The sequence below is a fragment of the Podarcis cretensis genome (genome assembly GCF_951804945.1).
Source record: "Podarcis cretensis genome assembly, chromosome: 6".
NCBI lineage: Eukaryota > Metazoa > Chordata > Lepidosauria > Squamata > Lacertidae > Podarcis > Podarcis cretensis.
The window spans coordinates 95,881,807-95,909,402 of NC_137175.1; the positions used below are offsets into that span (position 1 = coordinate 95,881,807).

General features: G+C 43.6%; 1 protein-coding gene across 2 annotated transcripts; it reads left to right on the top strand.

Annotated features, from left to right (window-relative positions):
• On the top strand, nucleotides 1-27,032 carry LOC307218725 (sterol O-acyltransferase 1-like). 2 transcript variants are annotated; one of them, XR_013840031.1, is made up of 16 exons: nucleotides 1-138; nucleotides 3,770-3,828; nucleotides 6,559-6,704; nucleotides 6,808-6,867; nucleotides 10,600-10,707; nucleotides 12,466-12,748; nucleotides 14,023-14,101; nucleotides 14,648-14,729; nucleotides 15,922-15,967; nucleotides 17,080-17,206; nucleotides 19,605-19,702; nucleotides 21,490-21,588; nucleotides 22,181-22,316; nucleotides 22,647-22,792; nucleotides 23,701-25,189; nucleotides 26,483-27,032. XR_013840031.1 is itself a non-coding variant. In XM_079981499.1 (15 exons), exons 1-15 carry the CDS (start codon nucleotides 18-20, stop codon nucleotides 23,755-23,757), a joined length of 1,647 nt encoding a protein of 548 aa, XP_079837625.1. In that variant the 5' UTR covers nucleotides 1-17; the 3' UTR covers nucleotides 23,758-27,032. The 2 variants fall into 2 exon arrangements, 1 of the variants encoding a protein (XP_079837625.1); XM_079981499.1 differs by having other exon boundaries at nucleotides 23,701-27,032.
• The last annotated feature ends 564 nt before the right edge of the window (nucleotides 27,033-27,596 follow it).

Genomic DNA, 27,596 nt, shown 5'->3' on the forward strand with positions numbered 1-27,596 from the left:
TGTGTTAGCCTGACACCATGGTGGGTGAAGAAAATATCTCCGTAAGGAATCGTCGATCAACTTATGAGACTGCAGAAGAGAAAGAAGACTTGTCAAAGAGGCATGAAGCAGACGGGTCTTTCCCACAATCAAGCAATGGTGAGATTTCTTCATCAGTAACTGCAGAGATCTTACCTGATTTATTAGATGAAATGATAAGCAGTGGAATGATTTTAAATCTGCATGTGAGCAAAAGATCTGAAGTAAATATGAATCCAATTGTTTCCAGCGTTCACCATGTTCAGTGGGTTTACTCTGAATCAAATTTTGTTGACTACAACCCAGTGCATGTATCTTTGGTGGTGTAGTTCAACGTGGTACTCAGCCAGTTCTGAGTGTGTTTGCCTTGTGCTAATAACTTGACCTTAGCACTGTGTTTGTTCCCTGACTTGTTTTCTTTTAGCTGTGTGCCAAATTTGTGAAGCCAGCGGAGGGGATTCTTCTAGAGAACTTTTATGACCTGACTAGGAAATGTATCTATACCTAAATTATTCGTGTTGTAGTTTTTGTTTCAACAGCTACGAGATATTTGCCTCAAGATGTGAATACTGGCATTCATTGCTAAGCTTTTTTACTCAAATTCAAGCTGGGTGTGAAACTGCCTTCTACTGACTTGGACCAGCAGTTCATCTGACCCAGTACTGCTTTCTCTGGCAGGCAGTAGCTCTTCAGGCCATGTTATTGTGGTCGGGTGGGATTCCACCAAGTCTTTGTGTGCACAGAATGAAGTCCATTCGCCCAACCAGCCTTTCCCTGCCCGCGGGCCTTAGGTTGCCAATCCCTGGTGTAGATGCATTTATGAGATTTCTTTATTAGTAACTGCAGAAATCCTATCTGAATAAATATAAGAATTTATCAGTGGATTTATTTTGAATCTGCAAATGAACAAAAGTTCTGAAGTACAGTAAATACGAAATCTTCCTCCGTTCTTAAATAATGGATTGTTTCCAGTGTTCACCATGTCCAATGGGTCTACTATGAGTAAAACTTTGTTACATGTATTTTGGTTTTCCAATCTTTCCGGACCTGTTGGCACATCTGTAAAGTGGACTGATTGTTGTGTTGCTACACACACCCTACGGCAAAGAACATCTTGTAAACTATCTTTGTCTTGTACGACAAAGAACATCTTGTAAACTAATTTATCATTTGTGATAGGAAAAAATGCTGCTTTCAAGCCAAGTTTCGGTGTGTGGGTTGTGGGTGTGTAATATTGTGGGTGTCTGGGATGGCCTCTGCTGACTTGTGCACTTAGGGTTGTCATATCGATGACCACTGGATTCTAACCATAGTTGAGAACTCAAATGATGAATTGAGTTATGAATTTGCATAGCTGGCAAATTGTGTTTTCAAGCTGTTCCTGTTTTCTATCCTCACAGCACTCAACATTGTAAGCTCAGTCCTGTTTGAAAGCTCAGACCCTGTCTCCAGGGAACAGGACCTTCGGGAAGCTGAGTGATGGCCCTTAATTGTGGTTTGTCAATCTCAAAAAAATGCCAAACCATCTTTATATTTCCTTAGCCATGGGTTGGCGTGATGTCTGAAGTGAGCCAAAAGAGGCTTTTTTCCTGGACTGATTGATCGATTATTTATTTATTTATTTATTTGACCACTTATTCCTAAGTGGGCCTAACTAATTATTAAGCGGCCCTGTTCTTAATTTAGCACCTTTTTTGGTTCGGTTTAAAGGTCTAATGAGTTTTTAAAAATCCAAGCCTGATGTGAAGAATCTGCCTTGGTTCGCATCTCGTTTTATGTCATTTCTTGGGTTTTGGGTGGAAAGAAGCCTTCATGGAAACGGAATGTTCTTGCCGATCGAAAGGTCGGCGGTTTGAATCCCCGCGGCGGGGTGCGCTCCCGCTGCTCGGTCCCAGCGCCTGCCAACCTAGCAGTTTGAAAGCACCCCCGGGTGCAAGTAGATAAATAGGGACCGCTTACCAGCGGGAAGGTAAACGGCGTTTCCGTGTGCGGCTCTGGCTCGCCAGAGCAGCGATGTCACGCTGGCCACGTGGCCCGGAAGTGTCTCCGGACAGCGCTGGCCCCCGGCCTCTTGAGTGAGATGGGCGCACAACCCCAGAGTCTGTCAAGACTGGCCCGTACGGGCAGGGGTACCTTTACCTTTACCTTTACCACTAAAGATAATATGCAAGGGACCACTAAAGATAATATGCAAGGGTATGTGTTCCTGGAAGGGCTTTGAAAATGCCTTTGTCCTTCTCTCAAATAGCGTTGGATTTCCCCTGTGACTAATCTGTCTTGAGGAAAGCATGTGGGATCTTTGTCTTGTAGTCCGGGACTTGCAAGGCCGTGGTAATTTCCCAAGGTGGAGGTTACTCCAGGTCATTCCTTAGTCTTGCAAACACAAATGATATGTCAGAAGAATGAATGTGCAGGGGGAAATTGAAGTTGAGGAGGAAGAGGACATAGTTGGTTAATATTAAACACAGGCTCATTTGTTTTTTTTCTTTGGAAAGTTACTACTCTTTCTCGTTTCCCTCCTGCCTTTCCCATCCGTTCAGTGGCTTGTCATTACTATTTACATACGTCACAATTTATCGTTATGTTATTTTTAGCCTGCTTTTCAGGCAGTGGGGGCTCCCAAAGTAGCTGTCGTACACTCCTCAATTAAAAATGAGCATCAGTGAAATACTGTTAAAATGACCACAAACAGCTAGTCAGATATCAAGAGAAAGTATAGGTAAGTCTTTTTATATAACTCATTAAAGCCAGAGTTTCCTTAATGCTTGGGCTATACTATAAACACTTTGGCAAAGAAGAGAGATCTGTGATGTTCCTTCAGATAATGCTGTGTGTTGCAAGTAACTTGGTACTCAGCCAACTCTGAGCATGTTTGCCTTGTGCTAATAATCTGACCTTAGCACTGTATTTTCCCCCTTAACTGAATAGTTTCTCTTTTAGCTGTGCTTCAGCTCTGTGAAACCACTGTAGGGTATTCTCACTAGTGTTCTGGTTTTACCTGACCAAGATACAAATCCATAGCTCACTCATCTGCATTGTACTTTTTATTGGAAGTACAAGCTGGGAGTAGTTGTTGCTGGTGGCCAAGCTAGAATCCTTCTCCCTAGCGCCTCCTGGGTTTTTTTAAGTATTTGGGTAGATATGTTTAAATGATCTGCCGCAATTAAGCACAGTTTTATTGCACTCCAGGAAGGGAATCCTTGGAAATTGGAATAGGTTGTTTTTCCTTTGGGTCAGTAGCGGACAACTTATACAGGTACATCTGGGCAGGGGAATAAGTGAAAGTTTTGGGGGCTAGTAACTTTTGTGGACTTATTTGCAGCACTGATTTTAAAATACCGTATATACTCAAGTATAAGCCGACCCGAATATAAGCCGAGGCACCTAATTTTAGCACAACAAACTGAGAAAACTTATTGACTCGAGTATAAGCCGGTTCACCACACCACAAACCTGGTGGCAGCGGCAGTGGCGGAGGAAGAACAAGCAGCCTGAAAGTGCTCCTTTCGGGCCACTCGTCCCTTCGCCGCCGCCTGCCTCACTCGAGTATAAGCCGAGGGGGGCTTTTTCAGCATTAAAAATGTGCTGAAAAAATTGGCTTATACTTGAGTATATACGGTACACTAAATTTCCAGTTTGCATACTTTTCCTGTTTTGCCTTTCATACTTGTGGAAAACTTATACCCAGTATTTAAATGTAAATGATAAAGAATCATTTACATTACAATAACAATTTGTTTTTTTCTCTTAGGTCGTGTTGACATTGACCATTTGGTCACTCGAAAGATGCAACTTTTGGTGGAAGCTGAGGTAAACCTATCTGAATTGTAGTTAATATGAGTTGACAAGGAGGAATCCCTAGAAAGCAAAAAAAAAAAACCCCACAAACCTCCCATCTGTGATGGATCTATGCATATTATGGGACTGTTAGAAATCCTAAATCCTGTAAATTGGGAGTCACTGAGTCTGGGACTGCTGAAAGATTTCCTCAAATGCAAAAATCGTAAACAATGCTCACTTTCCTGTGAGCTCTTTTAAACTATCTAATCATGCTTCCTGAGAATATCAAAACTAGGGCTTCTGACATTTTATTTTATTTGAACAATTACAGTCCTTTGTACTTTTATTATCCCCAACCCTTCAAATGTTCATGCTTTTCTCTGATGCCGTGGAAACCTTCAGCTGCTGTTGTAGGGCACAGGTGGCGGCTAGGCTGCTTTCCTCCTCTAGTCTGTTAGCAAGTGGGATGCTTAAGGAATTCATTCTTTGTGAATTCCAGTATGAATAACCTGATTTGGTTTGATCCCCGGAGGCACACTCCATTGTCTCTTGAGACAGATGGATGCCAACAATAACAACCTGATCTGCACCTCCTGGCCAGATTGAAACTTAAACCATTCACCCACTTCCACCTTTCTCAAATATTCCAGCTCTTCGCTAAGAAAGCATATTGAAATGCATTTAGAAATCTTGTGAAATGTGTGTTTAAATGCATTAAAAGAAAAATCAGGACAAAAGAGAATTGTGAGTGCATGAGAAAGCAGATAAGTTCTCAGATTCTCAGATATTTGCTGTTGTATGTGAAAAATAAAAGTCTTTTATTTTAAGAAGAAGAAAGTCTCACAGACTGGCTATCCATCACTAGCCAAAGCATTGCTGCTCATATTTAGTGCAGCTAGAGCCACAAGAGCTGCATATCCATGCTTTGGTAAAGTGGGACTGGAAGGCTGTGGGGTTAGGCTGTTCCTGCATGCTACTGCTTTGGACTGTAGGGAGGATTCACATGTGGTTCTGGAACTATTGCTGGGTACCCTTTTGAGTCTTTGAACTTAGCAGGAATTAAATAGTGGGAAGGTGGTGGAGAAGCTTCCCTGGGAATCGGCTTATCCACCTACCAACTTTTTCCTGGTAGTGAGCAGATAGAGGAGAGCAGGATACATCTTCCTAGTTTCAGGTGGGGCAGCAGTGAAGCCCAACAGGTCTTCCCAGCATGTCAACTGCCTCAGGGAAAAGGAGCCCCAAAGTGCACACAGTCCTTTCCTTTTGGGGCTGTGTCTGCAATATGTGAATGGATAACAGAAGGTGACCTCTTTCCCCAGGCAAATTCCCAGGGCTACATTGAAAGCAAGAACTCTGTTGTTGCTCAGGTGCCGTTTGCCCTGTGCAGCAGAAACCCTGTAGCTTGCTTTCCCTTCTCTTGGTTCTTTCTCTTGGTTTATTTTTCACTCTCTCTTGGCATCGTTCTTTGTTGACTGTGTGGAGCTTGGCAATGGCAGATCAATCAAACAAACAAAACACCCTGTGCTTTGTGAACACCCTGCGCTAAGCAAAGCAGCTCGTAAACTTCCTATCACACTTGTTTGCTCTTCTTGCTTAATGTCAGCCATCACAGCTTCTGTTTCTTAATAACTCTGGAAGTACAAGAGTATTCCTCTCTGCTGTTGCTGCCCTTGCCCCTGCCGCCCAAATAAAATGCCACATCAAAGCAGTCTTAGTGCTAAACTTCTAAAAATGCGTGGGAAATCCTAAGTGAAATGTATTTCCCTATTTAATTTCTTTAGACATTCTTCCCTCCAATGGGAAGAGTTGTGAGAGACCTTTTTCTTGGGTTCTGCTAGCCAGGGCTCCACCTCTGAAGCAACTTCATTAAACTGTTAGCTGTTCCTTTTAAAAGAATATTTGTGTGTATGGTGGGGAGTTAACAAGAAATGAGCATTTTGTGGGTGATCATGGTGGCTTCTTATATCCTCTTCTTGGACTTGTCAGCTTTCCTTAAATTTAATAGACTAATAGAATGTGTTTTGCATATGGTTGGTATTTGACTAGTATAACAAAAACAAAAAGCTCCTGCAGAACAAGTCAGTTTTCTGGTCAGATTTCTGTCAGATATGTTGAGTGAGTTTATTTGTAAGCAAGATGGGAGGCAGCTGGGCTAACTATGATTTTCTTAGAAAGGCCGTACAGTTGGCGACTTTGCTTCCTCATTCTTGGGGAGCTGCTGATAGGTGGCTTAAACCAGGAATGGGGAACCAGATGTTGCTGGACTAGGAAGTCCCATCAGCGCTGACCATTGTCCCCACTGGCCGTGACTTTGACTGGGGTCCAAAAACATGTGGTCAGTTGTCAGGAAATGAGACACGTTCATGATTTGTTGTTAGCATGGTGTTAGGAAGTCAGCCTTGCATTTGAAGGTAAAGAGTAACATGACATTTTAGCAGGCAAATTCCAGGCAATACTTAACAATTACAATGGTACCTCAGGTTAAGTACTTAATTCGTTTTGGAGGTTTGTTCTTAACCTGAAACTGTTCTTAACCTGAGGCACCACTTTAGCTAATGGGGCCTCCTGCTGCTGCCGTGCTGCCGGAGCCCGATTTCTGTTCTTATCCTGAAGCAAAGTTCTTAACCTGAAGCACTATTTCTGGGTTAGCGGAGTGTGTAACTTGAAGCGTATGTAACCTGAAGCGTATGTAACCCGAGGTCCCACTGTATACTTAAGGTGTTCTCTTTTCTATTCCTTCCTTCCTCCAAATTTTATCAGCAAATGAAGCCAGCTTTAATGCAGCGAATCGACAGCCACTTTACAGAATTCGTGAATGGCTTGATTGCAAAGTCCGTGCAGCTTGAGTCTTCGCCCCCTGCCTTCCCAGCCGTGTGCTCAGAGAAAGACGGTGGCTTCAAAAGCAAGTAAGTTGGTTCTTGGCTGAGCCTGAAGCAGAGTCAATTTGTTGATTTCTCTTTCTTTTTTTTTAAAAAAAACTACTCTGCTGAATATTTGTTCTTTTCACAGAGGATCAAGAGCACCTCCAGAACATGGGAAAGTTTTTGTTGCTAGAAAGTCTGTCTTGGAGTGAGTATGTTAATGAGATTGTAAATTTGACTAGTGCCCTTGCTAAAGTTAAAGTTGCCTTCATCCAGTGGGTGGCTTGTCTCCATATCTTGCTTCTTTCTCCCAGTGGATCCCATTCATTTTTATACTGTGTAGACTGATAGCAGGTATTCCTAATCTTTGTAAGTGCTCCAGTCAATTGGCTATTGCACATCCCAGATTCCAACATGGATATGGCTGTTCTGTTCTGTAGAAACTGATCTACAGACCAGAAGTGTCTATTGCTAAGCAATCCAGCCTCCTCATGGGTGGTCTGGTTCTCCAGTAAAGTTTGCGCCTATCTAGTAGTAAGGGCTTCACAGTGAGCAAACAGGTGCCCTAATAGAACCAGGCTGGTCTGTCCATCTAGCCCATAATTATCTACTCTGACTGGCAGTGGCTTTCCAATGCTTATTGCAGTGGCCTTTCCCATGGCAATTTACCCGATCCTTTTAAACTGGGGGCTGGACCCAGGACCTTCTGGAGGCCATCTGTCCCTGAGTTCCTCTTCCAAGGTGTAGCAAGAGCTTTATATGCAAACGCAAATATGTAACATTAAACTTTGGTACTACTGCTTGAGGAGTCTGGGAGTAAGAGCAGATACTAGTTAGAACTATCCATACTTGGAACTCCAGCTCTAAGCAAAGCAGTCTGCTAGAATTGTTGCTGAAAAGCACTTCAGTTTTGTCTGTTTTCCTTGGGAGCAGAATGCCAGTTTCCCCTCCATTCTTGAAATCCATCATGTTCAGGGACACAGTCCAGCAGCACAAATGCTCAAGGTCTAGATGAGCATTAAGATGTGCCTTGTTCCAACTCTGGTAGATAAGAACGTTATTGGTTGTTTTACTTGGCTCAGTTGAAGGTCCTATCAGGTTGTTGTTTTGTTCCAGAAGATGCCTACCAAGATATTTTGTTGATTTGGGAACAAAATTTCCAATACAGTCGTACGTTGGATCTCAAATGCCTTGGCTCCCAAACAAATTGGCTCCCAAACAATCGAAACCCGGAAGTGAGTATTCCGGTTTTCGAACATTTTTTGGGAGCTGAACGTCTGGCACGGCTTCTGATTGGGTGCAGGACGCTCCTGCAGTCAATCAGAACCTGTGCCTTGGTTTTCAACTGGTTCCGGGAGTCAAATGAACTCCCAGAATGCATTCTGTTCGAGAATCAAGGTATGACTGTACTGGCAATTGTTTGGGCTTTCCTGATCCAAAACTGTTGTTTCTGCCGGCCGTTCATTTGGGCCTCTTTCTTTCTTTCTTTCTTTCTTTCTTTCTTGTTAATAAAATATGGAAAATACAAACAGATTCTTGCTGCAAAACCAGACTTCGCCATGTTAATCCAGAAGGTATTTTGCAGTTTAAATTTTATTTCCTTCACCCCCCAATATGTCAGTAAAACTCCAAGTTGCCATTCTTTATGTCAGGGGCAGCCAATATGGTGCCCTCTAAATCAGGCTTCCTCAACCTCGGCCCTCCAGATGTTTTTTGGCCTACAACTCCCATGATCCCTAGCTAGCAGGACCAGTGGTCAGGGATGATGGGAATTGTAGTCTCAAAACATCTGGAGGGCCGAGATTGAGGAAGCCTGGTCTAGATGATGCTGGACTGCATCTCCCATCAGCCCCAGACAGCATAGCCAGTGGTCAGGGAAGATGGGAATTGTAGTGTGGAGGGCGCCATGTTTTCTACGCTTAATTTAGGTGAAGGTTGTGAATCTTTGTATAAAATGCAGTGGGTTTAGTGTTAACTTGTGCCATTTTCCCACAGGCATAGTGTTTCACATAAAATACAAAAACAGTATTAGGGACTTTAAAAAATGTTTTGCAAGCTGTAAACATGCAGCTCCCATTTGGGAAATTGTTAAGTTCTTGACTTCCTGTTTAATTACTTAATTTTCCAAATTCCCTTTTGCTAAATATAGAGAATAATTGTTGCTGAACCAAAACTCCCTATCCTCTGGGATGTGAGACAAGGGCAACACAGTGGGAGACAGCTTCTTGTGATCCATGGGGCATAATCCACTAGGAAGTTATCCTGTGCAAGCCCCACATTAGAGGCTGTGGAAGAACTGCTCTTGTGCAGCTTCCATTCAGCTGAGCAGGAGAATTTCCCAGTGGGTTGTACTCCACAAATAAGGGGTGTGTGCCTGTGTGCCACTTAGATTTTCTGTCTCTCCTGCAAAGTGTTCCTCAAGACAAGGCTTGTCATGATCCTAGTTACTTTGGTGGATGTAATGTGGAACCATCAACCAACAATATAGGTTTCTCACTTCTTTTATATACTGCCTAGGACAGGGGTCGGCAACCCGCGGCTCCGGAGCCGCATGTGGCTCTTTTACACCTTTGCCACGGCTCCGGGGCGGATACTAGCAAGGGGAGGAGGCGCATTGTGCGCCCCTACACTCCTCACTGTGGCGGGCGCTGTACTGGCTGTGACGTCGCATGGGGGCGGTGCGTGCGTTAGTCACGCACTGTCCCGACGTCACTTTCCCGCCCGCCCGCTACATTGTAAGGGGCATGTACGCTGGTCACTGCATTGAAAGGGGGCATGTACGCTGGTCACTGTTTTGAAGGGGAGTGAAGAACACACACACAAAAAAAGGCAACTTGTTAATTTAACGTTTATTTCTATGAGGAGGAGTAATTCTGAGGGGTCAAACAAAGAAATAATTTAAAAAAGTGACAAAAAAGTTATTTTTATAATGACGAGTTTTGCGGCTCCCAGGTTTTTTTCTTCTGCAACAGGTCCAAGTGGCTCTTTTTGTCTTAAAGGTTGTAGACCCCTGGCCTAGGAGAATCCATGACGTAATGGTACCTTGGCCTATGTAGGTTCAGCCCTGGATATGATACAGTCCTGTGTTCTCTAGGGCTCCTTTGGAGGCAGGATGGGAGATCAATTTAATAATAAATGAATAAAAAGCACTGTAAACCTCTGAGACCCTAATATTTACATAGCATGGAGTGGGGATTACAAAAGGCTTCAGCCGGTGCAAAATGGCAGAATGTCTGTGTGAAATGAGGTCTAGAGCAGCTCTGTGGAGCTCTGGCATCCTAATTTGACCTGCAAGGCCACCTTCCCCAAACCAGGTCGACCTGTGGGACAGGTAAAGATGTAGTTCCCTACTGAAAGCAGGTTTGCTGGCACCACCTGTCAGCTGATTGGCAGTGCCTACAAAGTCCTGTGCCTTTGCTTACGTGGTTTGATTTCAAACCACGCAGGCACAGGAAACTGGGTTTGCTGGCACAGTTGACCATTGGTGCCTGCAATGCCTTGTCCCAGTTTTGATTTCAAACTGTACGGGCAAAGGAAAAGACTTGCCCTGATGTTCTGGTTATGGCAGATGATTCGGAGTTGAATGCTTCCCTCCCCACCTGTCAGAATGGCCCATGGGGGTTGGGGAACCAAAGCGTTCAGCCTGCTGGTTCGAAACAGTTCTAGAATCTCTTTGTCCTATACAGCAGCACTTCTTCCCACGGTTCTCCCCCCCCCAAAAAAAAACGTGGTGATGGTCCTATGTATGTTGACAGATGGATTTTGTAGAAAATATTCAGAGAAATTGTACACTGAGAGTGCTCCCACATTACATTTGAAGGTGGAAGAACTTTCAACTCCTAAATTTAACCACTGGAAGCCCTGGACTTGCATCTGGATTGAGGGGTGTTTGTTGTCAAAGTGAAATGTTCTAATGTATTTCGTATATTTTCCCCCTCAGTGAGCTATTTGAAGTAGAACACATCCGGACCATATATCACATGTTCATCGCTCTCCTCATCTTGTTCATTCTCAGCACCCTCATAGTAGACTTTATTGATGAAGGAAGGTAAGAAAATATTGAAGGGATCAGCTGGAGTTTGTTTTCTGTGTGTTGGACTGGAGACATTTAATAGATAAGATAAACTTTATTCGCATTAGCCAACGGCCATAGCAACATAGGGACGCGGGTGGCGCTGTGGGTAAAACCTCAGTGCCTAGGACTTGCCGATCGTATGGTCGGCGGTTCTAATCCCTGCGGCGGGGTGAGCTCCCGTCATTTGGTCCCAGCTCCTGCCCACCTAGCAGTTCGAAAGCACTCCTAAGTGCAAGTAGATAAGTAGGTACCGCTTTATAGCGGGAAGGTAAACAGCGTTTCCGTGTGCTGCGCTGGTGCTGGCTCGCCAGCTGCAGCTTCGTCACGCTGGCCACGTGACCTGGAAGTGTCTTCGGACGGCGCCGGCTCACGGCCTCTAGAGCGAGATGAGCACGCAACCCTAGAGTCGGACACGACTGGCCTGTATGGGCAGGGGTACCTTTACCTTTATAGCAACATAAAACAAGCAACATATACAAATAAAAAGACAGCAATGGGTAAGAAGGGCAATCAAATGACCAAGTTTATCGTTCAGATAGTGGCCCTTAATCTCATTACACATTTAATATTTGAACCAATGAAAATGTATTACTTTGTTTGGGTATAGGCAGGTGGAGGGGGTGGAGAGAGTCCTGTTGCACAAGAGGGAATCCTTGTGGTGATGGGCTGCTTATTTAGAGTTGCGTTGAATATAAGCCTCCGTGTTTTATTTGAAGAAACCCATCAGGCATTCAGATGATGATAATACCTCACCCATCTGCCTGAGTTTCCCCAGCCACTCTGAGTGGATTACAGCACATAGGAAAACACCAAACATTAAAACCTTCCTGATACAGGGTGGCCTTCAGGTGTCTTCTAAAAGTTGTATAGTTCTTTATCTCCTTGACCATGGATGGGAGGGTGTTCCCCAGGGAGGGTGCCACTGCCGAGAAGGCCCTCTGCCTGGTTCCCTGTGAGTTCACTTCCTGCAGTGAGGCAACCACCAGAAGACCCTCGGAGGTGGACCTCAATGTCCAGGCTGAACAATGGGGGTAGAGATGCTCCTTCAGATATTCTGGGCTGAGGCCATTTAGGGCTTTAAAGGTCAGCACCAACACTTTGAATTGTTCTCGGAAACTTACTGGGAGCCAGTGAAGCCCCTTTAGGACCGGTGTCATATGGTCCCGGCGGCCGCTCCCAGTCACCAGTCTAGCTGCTGCATTCTGGATTAGTTGTAGTTTCTGAGTCATTGGTCAAAATCAAGCAGCACTTAAAATCCAAGTTCTGCATCCAAAGTCTTGGAAGATGTGGAGCCCTAACTGAAGGGCTGCAGGCTATGCCACAATAACTACAATTTTCCCACATGTGTGTGCTTATCCAAGGGGTCCTGAATCTCTGTAGGGGTTGTATCTGTCTGTATCTCTGTGTTTGCTTTCTTGCTTTACACTGTTCTCTGCAGTATAAAACCTTAAGGCTGTATACTTAAGTTCAGTATTTGTTTCATAAGATTTATACACTGCCTGATTCCAAAAGGAACCTCAAAGCGGTTTACGAAAGATAAAACAAGAAAACCATGAAAAAATCACAACCATACTCTAAAACATACAAAACTTAGAATACTAAAACAGATTAAAAGTACCTCAACTTTCATTATAGAATTCCTTAGCTGTTTCTGATTTTACCTGATGGAATATATATTTTAACCCAAGTATATGATTCTATCTTTCTGTGTTGTTTGAATCTCTTTTGAAGGTTGGTGCTGGAGTTTGATCTCCTGGTCTACGCTTTTGGCAAATCTTCTGTCGTTTTTTCCACTTGGCTTTACATGTTCCTGTCCACCCTGACTGTGCCCTATGGGCTCTTCCTCCTGTGGGCCCAGGGCTACCATAGTTCCTCCCACAAGACAATCCGCTCTGCTTTCTTTGGGGGTCTCTTCATGATCTTCCAGATATTTGGGCTTGGAGTGGGACCAGCTTACATAGCCGTCGCCTACAATTTACCACCAGCCTCTGCTTTCATAGTGATACTTGAGCAGGTGAGTTTCATGTGGAGAGCTAGTTTCTTCTGGATGTAGCTAAAGGTCATTTCACAAAGCTTGAATTAGCAAAATGCTGCTTTATGCCAGGATTTGAGTCCTTAGCTAACCTGTAATTTTGTGTACACATTCTACTTTTGCTTCTGCCTGACTTGGGGAAATATTAACAGTGACAAGTTTTCATTTTTTCCAAGAGATTGAACCTAAGGGTGTTAGAAATGGTCAGATGCAAAAAGAAACGCACCATAATTCTTAAGGTCTAGTAGGTACTTCTGTTTTCAGAGACACAGATAGTTAAAACCACTAATAACTTGCTGCAAACACCCTCTTTTTGAGCACGATGGAGGAGAGAGAATGGAAGCATTCTTGGAGGATACTGATTATCTCGACCTCTTGCATTCTGGGTGCAGACCTGGCTTGAGACTGAATCTGCTTTGGTCTCCCTGCTCAGAGAATTGCAGAGTTGGTGGGGACCCCAGGGGTCATCTAGTCCAACCCCCTGCAGTGCAGGAATCTTACCTAAGGCATCCATGACAGATGGCAATCCAGTGTCTGCTTTAAAGCTTTCATGGAAAGAGATTGCACAACCTCCTAAGGGAGACCGTTCCACTATCAAGTAGCTCTTACTGCCAGAAAGATTTTCCTGATGTTTAGTCCAAAGATCCTTTCTTGTAACTTGAAGCCATTGGTTCAAGTCCTGCCCTCCAGAGCAGGGAAAAACCAAGCTTAGCTCCATCTTCCATGTGAAAACCCTTGAGATATTTGAAGATGGCTATCATACCTCATCTCACTCTCCTCTTTTCCAGGCTAAACATACCCAGCTCCTTCAACCATTCCTCATACAGCTTGGCTTCTAGACCTTTGATCACCTTAGTTACCCTCCTGCACACATTCCAGCTTGTCAATTTCCTTCCTAAATTGTGGTGCCCAGAATTGGAAACCGTATTCCTGGTGTGGTCTGACCAAGGCAGAATAGAGTGCTACTGTTACCTCCCTTGATCAGGACGTTATACTTTTGTTGATGCAGCCTAGAATAGCATTAGCTTTTTTTGCTGCTGCCGCACACTGTTGACTCATGTTAAGCTTGTAGTCCACCAAGACTCCTAGATGCTTTTCACCTTTACCAAAAGAGGTGCAGGGGAACTGTGACTCTTGGTTATCTTACTCAATCTCTCAGCAGCTTTTTATACTATTGGCCATGGTATCCTTCTGGACCATCTCTCCCTTAATTGCAAGATGTCAAGTACATTTTATCTGTTATTCTACTCCTTTAGGTGCGCCTGCTGATGAAAGGCTACTCTTTCATTAGGGAGAATGCTCCTCGAATACTTTCCTTTACGCCACAGAAGACAAGTGAGTGACTGTTTCCTACAATAATTGTACAGCTGTGGTGATGAATGCACCCTCCCTTCTTCCTGTTCTGAGAGTTGGGTTCTGTGACATGGAGACAATTCAAAGACCTGTTCTAGTTCAGAAGAATGTGTGTATGGGCCTCCCCATGTTTTGCAAGATTACCAATACCATGCAACTTGTCAGTCTTCTAATGCTTATTGGACTAGGAGTACACATCTTGCAAAGGAAATAAGAGAATCCTGGGTTTAGTGGAACAGGGGAAAGTGCTCTGACAATAGGGGGCTTATTTGGGGTGGGAGGGCATTAAACCTGGGGTGGACTAGAGATGAGGGGCTTGTCACAGACTTGCCTTACTCATTGTAAAAAAAAAAAGAATAAGAATGGCATACAAACCATCTCCTTGGACTGAGAAATTTATTACTGCTAAACTCAAGCATTAATGAACAGTTTGAGACCCATAGAAAATAGGATGGAACCCTGTGGGTTTATTTTTTACTGTGTGGCATTATCTGGTACTAAACGACACTCTCCCTTCTGCTTTTTCAGACACCGTCCAAGTTCCTAAAGTTTCCCAGTACCTGTATTTCCTCTTTGCTCCCACCCTTATTTACAGAGATGCCTATCCCCGGTAATGTCAATGTAGTTGCTCCATTGTGACTTGGCAATTCTTATAGCCATTGTGATTGCGAGGTTGGACTGCATGCATGCTTCATAACGGAGGGCATAACACACGGGTTGGGGACCTCAGGCCCAGGGGGCAGGTGCAGTCCTCTGCAGTGGCGTAGCATGGTGAGGTCACAGGCACAGTTGCCCTGAGCGCAAAATTGTTATGGATGCAAAAGTTTAAGACTCAGGGCAGCCTCAATATAACTGCACATTCTGTCGCTGGGCTCCATTGAAAACAGCTTCTCCATGCGAACCAGGAGAGACCTCTCCAGACCATAGAACGACTCTTCTTATGTCTCCTGGGCGATGCAGATAGTATTAGGCAGTTGAATGTGTTTCCCTCCCTCCCACCCAACCTCTCCGCACAGCCCCAGGCAACCCACGCTACACCACTGGCCTCTGAGCCTCTCTATCTATTGCACTACCCACTTTTGCCTCTGACCCTACCCACTGCTGGGTCTCTAACTTAACTCATGGTCCTGAATTTCAGTGGGTCTTCTCTGAGTAAAGGTTAGTTGTAGACAACCATTTGTTTCTCTGAATTTTCCCAGAGCAGGCCTAGTAGGATCCAAAATGAATTGGCTCAATGCCTATCTCTTTTGAGCACACTAGCACTTTTTGCTTCTGGTTCCAATGACAGGTGCTGAGTCTGACCATTTTGGCTTTAAGACATTCTACACGTCATGGGTTTTGATGGGATTTTTATATATAAGGTTCTAGAGTTCCTTTGTAGAAAGTTGCTGTGTTATACAGTACAGGGTTGTCTTTCTATTTTCCATGGTATTCCACATTCTTCAATCTGTATATCCTACTGCCCTCAGCTACTCCTTTCCTTCTTTATGCAAAATAACGAACTGATTTAAAAAATAGTAGTGCAGCTGCACATTTAGTAAAACATGCCATTTGAGCAAAATCATAACTAGCAAACAGACTTTCTTACTTTAAATATTTGCTGTTCTGGAATAGAAATTGGATTGTGTTTACTGCAGACTACATCAGCTCTGCTGTTATTTTTTATTGCACTTATTAGTTGCTTTTATCATGGAAAGTAATTCAAAGTAATTCAAGATTCTCGCAAATTAGGTTTCAGTTGATGCCAAGCAAGCTCTTGTCTTGACTTAGGTGTAATGACTGTGATTTCCTTTTCTTTTCAGAAATCCTACAATAAGATGGAGCTATGTAGCTACCAAGTTTGCACAGGTTAGATATTTCTCTTCCTTTTGGGATTCCTGTGCTTCTGCAGATAATTATACAGCCTTGAAAGCTGATAAGAGTTACTGGTTCAGAAAAATATGCACTAGCCTACTGGAATGCACAAGCCTGTATTAGTTATTTTTATTTTGGCGTTAAGAAATAGAGACAATACTTTCTGAAAATTTCTGAATTGCATCCTATTCCCTTAGATTTGGATCGCTGAATGAATAATTACCCCTAAACTAATGACAAACATACCTTCCCATTGTAAGATAAATAAAACAGTTTCACTTCTCTGAAGACAGGATGTAATAGTTCTAAACAACAAGCCTTCCTAAACCAACCTTTAACCAATGTCTGTGTGCTACTCTTCTTATCAACCGTGAACGTTTTCCTAAGTTTATAAAATTATGAACAGTGCAGGTTCTGTATATTGTATTTTTTATTTTGCTGAGGGGAGCAGATCAGCTAATTTCAAGCACGGTCGTATTTCTCAAATGGAGACGTAGTCCTTCCCTGGGCTAGGCTAGCCGTGCAGTGTCACAGATCCTAAAAGTTCAAAGGACAGTCTTGGATAAAAATATAGTCTGTTAATCAATCTCTACTCGTGGGACCTGCTCCTTGCAGGACAATGAAACCGCTACCACGGCAGCTGCTGTCGGTAAAGCAGGTGTTCCACCTGGGCCCCTCCACATATACACATGCCAGCAGCGCACCTACCCAGGCCTCCAAACTGCTGGCATAGTAATTCTGCACATGGTGGAGCCCACGTGGAATGCCGTTTATCTGAAAGAAGCACGGACTATCGTAGTGGCACTGAAACCTTTGGTCAGCTGTTGCCTATGGCTGCATACACACCGGACATTCAAAGCACCTGGCTCCTCCCACAAAGAATCTTGGGAACTGCAGTTTATTAAGGGTGCTGGGAATTAGAGCTCGGGGGGGGGGGGTTAAAGTGCATGTCTAAGGATTCTTTGGGGAATGTCATGTGCATTAAATGTATGATGTTTACTCAGCTTAGATCTGTGCATATTGGTAACTGGGATCCGCTTTCTCTCTTACGGATTCCTCCTGAGCTACTTTTATAATCAGGGGCTTTTGTTTTTACTCCTCTCTAGGTCCTTGGGTCACTCTTCTATACTTACTATATATTTGTGAGACTCTGTATACCTACATTTCGGAACTATAAGGAGAATTTAAATGTACGAGGGCTGGTCCTTTGCATTTTCAACTCTATTCTTCCAGGTGAGTGCTTCTGTGCCCCTTTTAATTCTGGAATTCTTCTAAGCAGCAAATAAATAATCAGATGCAGTGGTGATTGTCAGGACTGGTCTCAGATCACCACACAAACCCTTCTTGTTCTTTTATAACTTTTTATTGCGTATTAACAAAACAATCTTATAAACGGTAAAGGTAAAGGTAAAGGTACCCCTGCCCGTACGGGCCAGTCTTGCCAGACTCTGGGGTTGGTGCGCCCATCTCACTCAAGAGGCCGGGGGCCAGCGCTGTCCGGAGACACTTCCGGGTCACGTGGCCAGCGTGACATTGCTGCTCTGGCGAGCCAGAGCCGCACACGGAAACGCCGTTTACCTTCCCGCCAGTAAGCGGTCCCTATTTATCTACTTGCACCCGGGGGTGCTTTCGAACTGCTAGGTTGGCAGGCGCTGGGACCGAGAAACGGGAGCGCACCCCGCCGCAGGGATTCGAACCGCCGACCTTTCGATCGGCAAGCCCTAGGCGCTGAGGCTTTAACCCACAGCGCCACCTGCGTCCCTCCCTTATAAACGGTACTTAAATATTATTCCTCAGAGTCACTTATTTCAGATCCCTTCTGAGCTCTGCTTCTCCATGACCAGCCACTCTCAAAATGTCGAACGTGCCCTTCCTTTCGCTTTCCTGCTCTTTTTCCTACCCTCCTGGCTAGAGCTGGCTTGTATCTCCCCTCCTCCGAATCTGAGCTAGAACTGAACCCTTGCCTTTCCTGTGAACAGCCGGTCCCTCCCTGTTGTTCCTCTTGCTCTCTTCTATTAGATTCACTGCTCTCCTTCCCCCCTTGGGGAATGCTTGCTCCCTCTGAGAAACTGGAAACTTCTAACTCTTCCCTGACGCTGATATTGGCAACAACTGGCAATGGACAGTGGTGCCTCGCAAGACGAAAATAATCCGTTCCGCGAGTCTCTTCGTCTAGCGGTTTTTTTTGTCTTGCGAAGCATCCCTATTAGCGGATTAGCGCTATTAGCGGCTTAGCGGTTTAGCGGCTAAGAGGCTATTAGCAGCTTAGCGGCTTAGAAAAAGGGGGGGGGAGGGGAAAGACTCGCAAGACGTTTTCGTCTTGCAAAGCAAGCCCATAGGGAAATTCGTCTTGCGAAGCGCCTCGAAAAACGGAAAACCCTTTCGTCTAGCGGGTTTTTCGTCTTGCGAGGCATTCGTCTTGCGGGGCACCACTGTATGGCCTGTTGGATATATGATCTTAGCTTTGTGGTTCCCTGACTTGTAGGGTTCCTGAAAACCTGTTACTGGGGCAACAGCTGAAGCTGAGCGTGAATCTCACTGTTCTGAGAGAGAACATGGGAAGTTGCCTTACACCGATCAGACCACTGGCCCATCTAGCTCAGGGTCGTCCACACTGACCAGGAGTGGATCTCCAGGGTTTCCAGACAGGGAACTTTTCCTGGCTGTACCTGGAGAGGCTGCAGATTGACCTTTTGCATGCGCTCACTACCACTGAGCTACTGCTCTTCTCTCTGAACACCTTTTGCAGTATGTTCCTTAGTAACATCAGTACTGGTAGACTGGAGAAGGTGCGATCCTGCTTCATCCAACTCTGTCTTGTGCTGGGGATGCAAGCAGTTGATAGTTTCTGGACTCAGTTCAAAGTGCTGGTTTTGACCTATAAATCCTCATGCGGCTCAGGACCCCAACACCAGAAGGGCTTCCTCTCTGCTGGTGAACCAGCCTGGTCACTGCATAAATATCTTAGGGAGGAGTGGAGGGTGGAACATGGAAACGGACCCTTTTAGTGGTGGCTCCCTGCTTGTAGAATGCGGTCCCCAGGGAAGAGTGCCTGGCTCCATCATTGTCTGTTTTAGGTGCCAGTCAAAAAACAGACAATGGTTCCTAATGGGAGGGTAATCAGTTATTTACATGCCCTTTCTTGGGCTCACACTTTTCACTGGGGTGGGTAGGATTTGTTGCTTTTTAATACCGTGGTACCTCGGGTTACGTACTTAATTCGTTCCGGAGGTCCTTTCTTAACCTGAAACTGTTCTTAACCTAAAGCACCACTTTAGCTAATGGGGCCTCCCGCTGCCGCTGCGCCGCGGCGGTGCGATTTCTGTTCTCATCCTGAAGCAAAGCTCTTAACCCAAGGTAATATTTCTGGGTTAGCGGAGCCTGTAACCTGAAGCGCCTGTAACCTGAAGCATTTGTAACCCAAGGTACCACTGTATATAGATGGTTGCATGGGCACTTTAGGTCATGTTTTGTTACTGCTTTTATATTTAATTTTAATGTTTTTGGTCCTATTTTTCTTATGTAAGTTGCTTTTGAGATACTTTGATCTAGCGACAATTATGATAAATAGTAATAATGTCATTATGAATGATATTAACCTAAAATACATATTTTCCTCGCTGCTCTCCAGGTGTATTGATGCTGTTCTTGGTCTTTTTTGCATACCTTCACTGCTGGCTGAATGCTTTTGCTGAGATGCTGCGCTTTGCTGACAGAATGTTCTACAAGGTAATTGATGTGCAAGGCTCACGATATCTCTCTCTCACACACACACACACACACACACACACGAAACACAACACACACAGAAGTATTTTCTTTCAGTTTTAGAGTGTACCTTGGTTCGTGGAATGCTCCATTTGATAGAAATGGTGTGTGTGTGTGTGTGTGTGTGTGTGTGTGTGTGTGTGTCATTTTGCCATTGATGAGGTTTCTCCTCCCTAGAGAGGCCAATCAGATACCATCCTTGTGGTCTTCTCGGCAACCTGTTAATACATTCCTTTACCCCTGGTGAAAAGGGGAGCCTGTGCCTTTTCTTCTGTTGACTTTTCTGATTCACAAACATTTGTTGCTATGTGTTGTATTTCTGTTGCTGGGCTTTTTGCATAGTATTTTAACCTTGCTGTGACCTTTAAACAAATGTAAATAGTTTTGAGTATGGTGTCATGGAAGAAAAGTATGTCCACTCTATAAATTATTTAGCAGAACTCACCTGCAGCCTTCTTTTAGTGTTGGCATATACTGGCGCCTTTAAACGTCCGCAATAAAGTGTTGCTATATTCCTTTTGGCACCTGCTAAAAACATTTTGCCTTTTTTTTTTTTAAAAAAAAAATAATTTTTATTAACTGGCCAATCACATCAAATTAAATCACATCACATAAATTCCGAATTACAAAGCCAAATTTTGAATTTTGTTGGGGGGACCCATACTTCAAGATCCGAAGGGGGATTCTGATCATCTTCTTGCTACTGCGTTAATGTCCAAATCAGTCCAAACAGGGTTCATAATTCTATCCAGTCTTATCTTGCTGTTTCCACATCACATCTTGTTCATATATTTTCTCTTTTTTCTTTATGATCTCTTCTGATAGTCTCCTTAAGCCGATAAACACCAATATAATAATCCTGTGTGAATTTTCTGTTCTTCCAATCCTCAAATCCAGATGGTTTCCATATATCATCTCCTTCATAGATAACATCGCTCTTTCCATCATAGTTTTACGAAGCTGTTGCTCTTAAGTCCCACTGAGGGACCTATCTAGACATGTAGAAATTGAAATGTGTCTTAATATGTTTTAGCTTATCTGCTGATTTTATCTGATGTTTCAAACTTTTATTAGCAATTTTAATGCCTTATGTATAATGCTCAGAGGTTCTGGTGATTTTATCTGATGTTTTAAACTTTTATTGGCAATTTTAATGCCTTATGTATAATGCTCAGAGGTTCTATTTGTAGTCAAGCAGTATATATAGACATGTTGTTAAATAAATGAATAATTCAAAGGGATCATACAAATGTGTGTTCTGATCCTGCTGCTGCTTCCACTTGGGGCCATTAATGATTAGTTTGAGCAGTTTAGAGGACAGTGATAGAAAGGCCTCTGAATTTCAGCTACCTTCTATATTTCTCTTTTCTGAATGTGGTTTGCAGGTTGCCTCCCCCCCTACATTGAATTACTGTTCATGTAGAGAAAATGTCACATTTGATTTAGCTCTGATCATTTTGGATCTGAGCCTTGGAGACCTAGTGTAGCTACAAATACTGGGACACCAGTGACTTATTCTCAGGGCGGCTGTTTGGGAAGGAGGAGGTTAGGATTTAATGCCTGCAAATGAGCTCTTGGGGAATTTCAGTTATACATTGCAACAGTACACCAGATGTTCACAGAGATTGTATTGCCAATTGCTCTAAAACACCTGAGTAGCAGGAATGCACTTGGCACTTTGAACCTGCAGTTTTAAACACTGACTCTAAGGTCTCTGCTCTTTTTACTTCCCTGATCCTCTCTTGTAGGACTGGTGGAATTCTACATCTTATGCAAAGTATTACCGAACCTGGAATGTGGTAGTGCATGATTGGCTGTATTACTATGCATACAAAGATTTCCTTTGGGTAAGCAACCATCGTTTAACACATCCCCTTGCTTTCTAATAGAAAGTCATTTTTTAAAGGAATGGCAGAGATCTTTACATTTCCCCCACAAAATGATTTTAGTAAAGTTTTAATGTAAAGGAGAATTACACAACATGTAAAATACCTAGTCACTTTACTCATGCAGAGATCTGACAATAGCCTCTTTCCTGGTGAGGAAGGTGGAAAGAGAGAAGCTTGTACTTATGCAGTCTGGTTTGTATCCAGTATTTGGGAAGTCACTTTTTTTTCCCCAGTCTACCACCAATTTCACCCCTCTATGCCATATCCCACACTGTTCCAGCTCTCGCATTAAGTGTTTGTGGGGCTCCATTGAGTAGGAGGGATCAGCAAAGATGAGCTGCCCTGTCTTGTACAAGTAGAAGTCCTTTTGACAGAGCAAGGCCACCACTGGAGACAACCCTCCCTGTGCAATAAATGTGAATGGGCAATTTAAGGGTGGTTATCACAAGCTCTTCACTGTTGTTTTTGAAAATTGGATCTCCTCTGATACATTCACCTATCAGAGAGGCACCCTTCCCCTTGTTTGTCTGTGTCTCTCTCTCACCACCAGTTATTTGGGAAGAAATTCAAAGCAGTCGCTATGCTGTCGGTCTTCACTCTTTCTGCTATTGTGCACGAATACGTCTTGGCCGTCTGCTTTGGTTACTTCTATCCAGTCCTGTTCTGCCTCTTCATGTGTTTTGGAAGTAAGTACCAAATATATCTTGGTAGCAGTTTCTGAAAATACTGAGATTTGGCTTTTAGCTGCCATCTGTACTTAATGTTCTAAGATGCAGGAGATTTGTGTTCCAGCCTGCCCTAGCATTTGCACCCTAAAACCCAGAAGCCTCTCCCGACACCAGTTAAATCTCCATTTTCTGAGACTGATCATGGTCAGAGTAGGAGAGAGGGCTTCCTTGGCTTGGCTGAGGAGTAAGGACTTCTAATGCTCCAAACTGTAATTTGTGACTTTCTCAAAGTCTCACGAGATGATCATTAACATGCATTTTGAGTACATTTTAATTTTCTTCCGTCAGTGGTTTTCAACTTCATTCTCAATGACCGTCGGAAAGGCCCCATTTGGAATGTGTTCATGTGGAGTACGCTTTTCCTTGGCCAGGGTGTCATACTTACCCTCTACAGCCTGGAATGGTATGCTTATAAGCACTGCCCTTTGAAAAATGTGAGTATCCCACTTGTCATTGGAAATAAGAGGAACTGGACTATTCATTCAAGGCCTAAGATGTGAACGTAAAATTCGAAAACCAGATTTTTAGAAGGTTGCATTCTGCCCAGAATAGCTACCGTAGAGGTTTCTTTCTAACAAGAATAACAAGCAGCAGGGTCAGAAAAAAACACCTTTGAAACTTCCTCCATGTCTTTTTAAATGAATAATGTGAAGCTCTGAGTGAGTTTCTGCCCTTCTGGAGAGATGAAAGCCAAAAGTTCTTAGAGGATGAAAGGGGGCAGTAAAGAAGGGAGGGAGAGGAAGGTAATGGAAAAGAGTGAAAAGCCTTAGTGGAGCACAGTGGTTTCTTCATTATACTTGCTGTGTTCTCTGATTCAACTGCCACCTTTGGATCTGCAGGGTTCAAACAAAGAGAATTCACTACATCTTTGCCGCATTTAATATGCAGTGCCCACTACCTTTCCCTATTTAATATGTAGTGCCAAATCAGCCCACATGCATATGCATAACCCCCTGGTTCTTGGACTCATAGTAGCTGGAGCCAAGTAGGATTGTAGTTTCAGGATTGCAGACAGCAGTTCTGCTTGACCTGGAAGACCTGCTATTCAGAGAGTTAAAGAGTTAAAGAAGCTGCCCTGAAGAGGGGTCTTACTGGGAAGGGCAAGCCTTCACACACACACACACACACACACACACACACACACACACACACACCAACCACACTTCTAATTGCCTAGATTGGCTGTTGCAAGTTGGGTGGCCGCCCAGGCTTGAGAGACAGCAAAGGAAAACACTTGGGTTTCATCACTGGCATTTGTTCACATGGCTAACGGATAACTCTACAGAAGTGAAAGTGCCCAGCATTTCCTGACTAACATTACTGTTCCTCTTGTGTTTTATAGCCCACTTTCCTTGACTATGTGAAACCGCGTTCCTGGACTTGCCATCTTAAGTTCTGACACCCTTTGGGATATCCCTCCGCGTCAAGGCCAGAAGATGCTTGTCTTTTAAACAGTGACAACACAGCTAGTGTGTTAAAACGACTGCAGACTTTTTAAAGGGAAACTGTCTTTAGTGATGGCAAATGATGGCATTTTGTCACTCAAGGCAGCTAGGACTGCAGGTGGCTTGGCAGATGGTCCTTCGGCAGCTCCAACCTGAGCCATTTCCATGCTGGTCATGAAACCTACTGAAGGGTTGGTGAAGGAATTTCCGGTGAAGTTTTTTGCCTATTGCAAACAGTACTTTTATGTGTTACTACTTTTCTCTCTTAACTGTCTGAAATTGGCAGTATTGTGATTGGGGTTAGGCTTGCCTGTCTGACCGTAACCGTCCTTCCGAATTGCCTTTTGAAACGGGACATTTGCTCAGTATTTGTATGCATTCTTTTGCTTGTTGCTACAGCACAATATGTGATGGAGCCAGTGGCCCACAAACACTGACTTTGCTTTTTATTCACTGTCACCAGCCAACCTCATTGCCTCCCCAGTCCCAAGTATAGGGAGATGCAGGGCTATTTGCATTGGGGTGTGGAAAAGGTAAGGAGAGTGGGAGAGAGACTTGGGGTTTCTTACCTTTCCCAAACCACGGCCAAAGCGAGGAGGGCTTGAGTCTGGAGATGTGTGTTACTGGACACCCTTCTTGTTGGAGGGCCAAGTTCACTTGCCACTTGTATGTGACTTTGTGGATACCTGGTTGGAGAAGCAGTAAGATGTTTTACACCCTTTTCCGTGGAAGTACCTTAATGTAAGCATATGAGTTTTGATTCACCCGCAACCTTTAATTTGCTACAACAAATAGTTGTTGAAATGTAAATTGGCCTAGGATATATGGAATCTGTTAACTTCTGCTTTGAAGGATAATATTATTCTTATGTGTCATGAAAGGTACGTCATAATTTTTGCTTTGTTTTCAAGCTTTGTTTCCTCCCCCCCTTTTGAATAAATTTTCACTGGCTGAAGTGTACCATTTAGGTGTAGGATCTTCCTTTGGATACTTAGCCTCTTAATAATATGAACAGTAAAGGTTATTCTTTTCCTTACCAGGCTCACTTTGCCCTTTGGCTTCTGATCCAGTAAAAAAGGCAGCATTAAATTAAGTACCACAATTAAGGTGCGACTTAAATTGCAAACATGTTGCACAGTGAGTAACTTGCATTCTCTCTGCCAAGGATGGCTATTCGCTGCTTTCTTGTTGGCAGCACTGCAATGCACACAGTGGCCCATGGTCCAGAAGCCTTGGTGCACACGTGGGACTGTTTTCTATACCAAAAGTGGGTGCTGTCTGCTACTAAGGGCTGTATCATTCCCATTTTAACCAGAACCAGTGTCTTCAGGGGTTCCTGCTCTCTAGCTAAGGACCCAAGCGGACCTGAGGCTGTTTATGCAATTAGTTCTTTTGAAAATAAATAGCATCTGTCGAGCCCCAATGTGGATTGGAATTGAGGCATAGGGCTGAGGAGCTTTAACAATAGGCTCCCAGTTTTGATCAGGGCAATCCCCACAGTGCTATGTGGATTAAATTTTAATAAGCAGCGAAATGGTGGCCTTTGTTACATGTCCAGTTTTAGGTTTCTTGCATTCCTCACTGATGATTACTGTAGCGATTTGGAGGGGAAATGCAGTTTGTGTTGAAGAACCTAGAGAGTGTGTTGGCTTGAAATGATCATGCTGCTCCACTGAAAACGCTGGTTTACTTTGTGAGACAGCCTTGGGTGGGTGGTGTGCTTAGAGCTACAGAAGGAGGGACTGTCATTGTGAAAAACAATACCCCTATATTGCTGACTGCTCACTGTGTAGTCTATAAACTGGAGCTTTTCTCTCAGCCACCCTAAAGTGCATTTCTGACATGTTCTAAGAGTGCCGGGGGGGGGGGGGTTATGTACTAGCGTAGGCACATAGGGGAAATACAAATTTTTTGTGTTCTTGAGCTGCTGTTCTTTGTATTGTCCTAAATTTGGTGCCCTAGTAAATTCTAGGTGCTGGAGGCTTTTCTCAAGTCATCTAACTGCAGCAAAAAATAAAAAGAAACTTAATTCTGATTTATACTGCAGAAAACAGCTTACGTGATAAGTATGCTAATTTTAATCATTACTTTGATATGACCCAAGTGTATTGCCATTTAGCTAAGCCATGTGTTCCAGGTTTATTTGACTAAGGTGGGTGTGTCATTGATAATTTTTGTGGAAAGTGCCACCTGGATTGAATATTATGAACAGTAGTATCAAGATGCCAAACGTCAAGTACAGTATTTAATCTAGTTCAAAACTTAAAAATGCATTGAAATAGTATCCACTTTTGGAGAAAGATGAGGAAATATGAACATCTGAATTTGGATCAACACCCTGTGTAAGCTCTGAAGGAGTCTCATAAGTATCCTTAACAAACACACTGTTTTTAGAGGCTACTCAATTGCAGGTTCTAGATAGAGGTGTGAGGGAGATTTCTGTTCCTAGAACATTACAAACTATATGTGCAGATTGTAGTATTGCTAAATCAGTGTTAACATGGTCGACTCATCCATTCCAAAATGCTTTTTGCTTTTGTTTTTAAATTGTCTATGATGGCACTGTAATTGTCATTATAAGATGGCCGGGATCCACCCAAAGAATTTTCATCACATTGTGTCCTTTTCTGCTGCTTGTTTAAAGAGAATCCCCCCCTCCCCACAAACCTTCACCTTCAGAATATAATTTGAGAATTTTATCAAATAAATCCTGTTGTCTTTGGGAAATACGTGTACTTTTTTCTAAGGGGGACGTGTGGGAAGATCAGTATACTAATTGTAATCGACCTCATGCTTTGGGACTGAATCTGTGAATGTAAACTGAATGGGCACAACATGGTTGCAAATCTCTTGCAAATGATCTACACAGCTGAATGTAACCTTGGTACCTCTGTGATGAGGCATCCTGTTAACCTGGAAGGTGCTGGATTGCAAGGCTGTAGGTTTCCTCTTTCTCAGAGTGAGCAATGGAAAACTTTTCTTGCACAGATGGTGGTGAGAAGAGGACAAACTGTACCTGACACCGGAATGGCCTTACCAAGCCTCACTTGCATCTTCTGTGATATGGAGAACATTGTGGGTCAGGGAAGGTTGTTGATGGTGGGATATAGAATTGTTAACCGATTCCAAAATGTATCGAACTCTCTGTTGTGACCTATTCTGTTACTTGCAAGGGATTATGTGATCTATACTGTACTACAGAAATTGAAATATATTTTGCTATCCATGACACTTGTCTGCCTGCATTCATTCCAGCCTCAATGTACTGCACCTAGACAACAAACTGGTTGAAAGTGTGGTACAGTGGTACCTCGGGTTACATACGCTTCAGGTTACAGACTCCACTGACCCAGAAATGTTACCTCAGGTTAAGAACTTTTGCTTCAGGATGAGAACAGAAATTGCGCGGTGGTGGTGTGGCAGCAGTGGGAGGCCCCATTAGCTAAAGTGGTGTCAGGTTAAGAACAGTTTTAGCTTAAGAATGGACATCTGGAACAAATTAAGTACGTAACCAGAGGTACCACTGTATTCTCCATTCTATGTTTTTGTTTTATGGTGTATTTTGTATTCTCATTTTGTATTTTTCTGCTGTGAACCGCCCTGGGATTTTGGGATGAAGGGTCAGCTACAAATCTAAATTATCATCATCATCATGATCATCTATGCGCATCTGTGGTGTGCATTGAGACGTGGGATTTGCAAGAAAATGCTGCAGCATGGAGTGTGTCTGTTCAGTGTGCTAGTCCAACAGGGCTTCAGCCATCATCATTTAGTCTCCCCTTCAGTTTTCTAT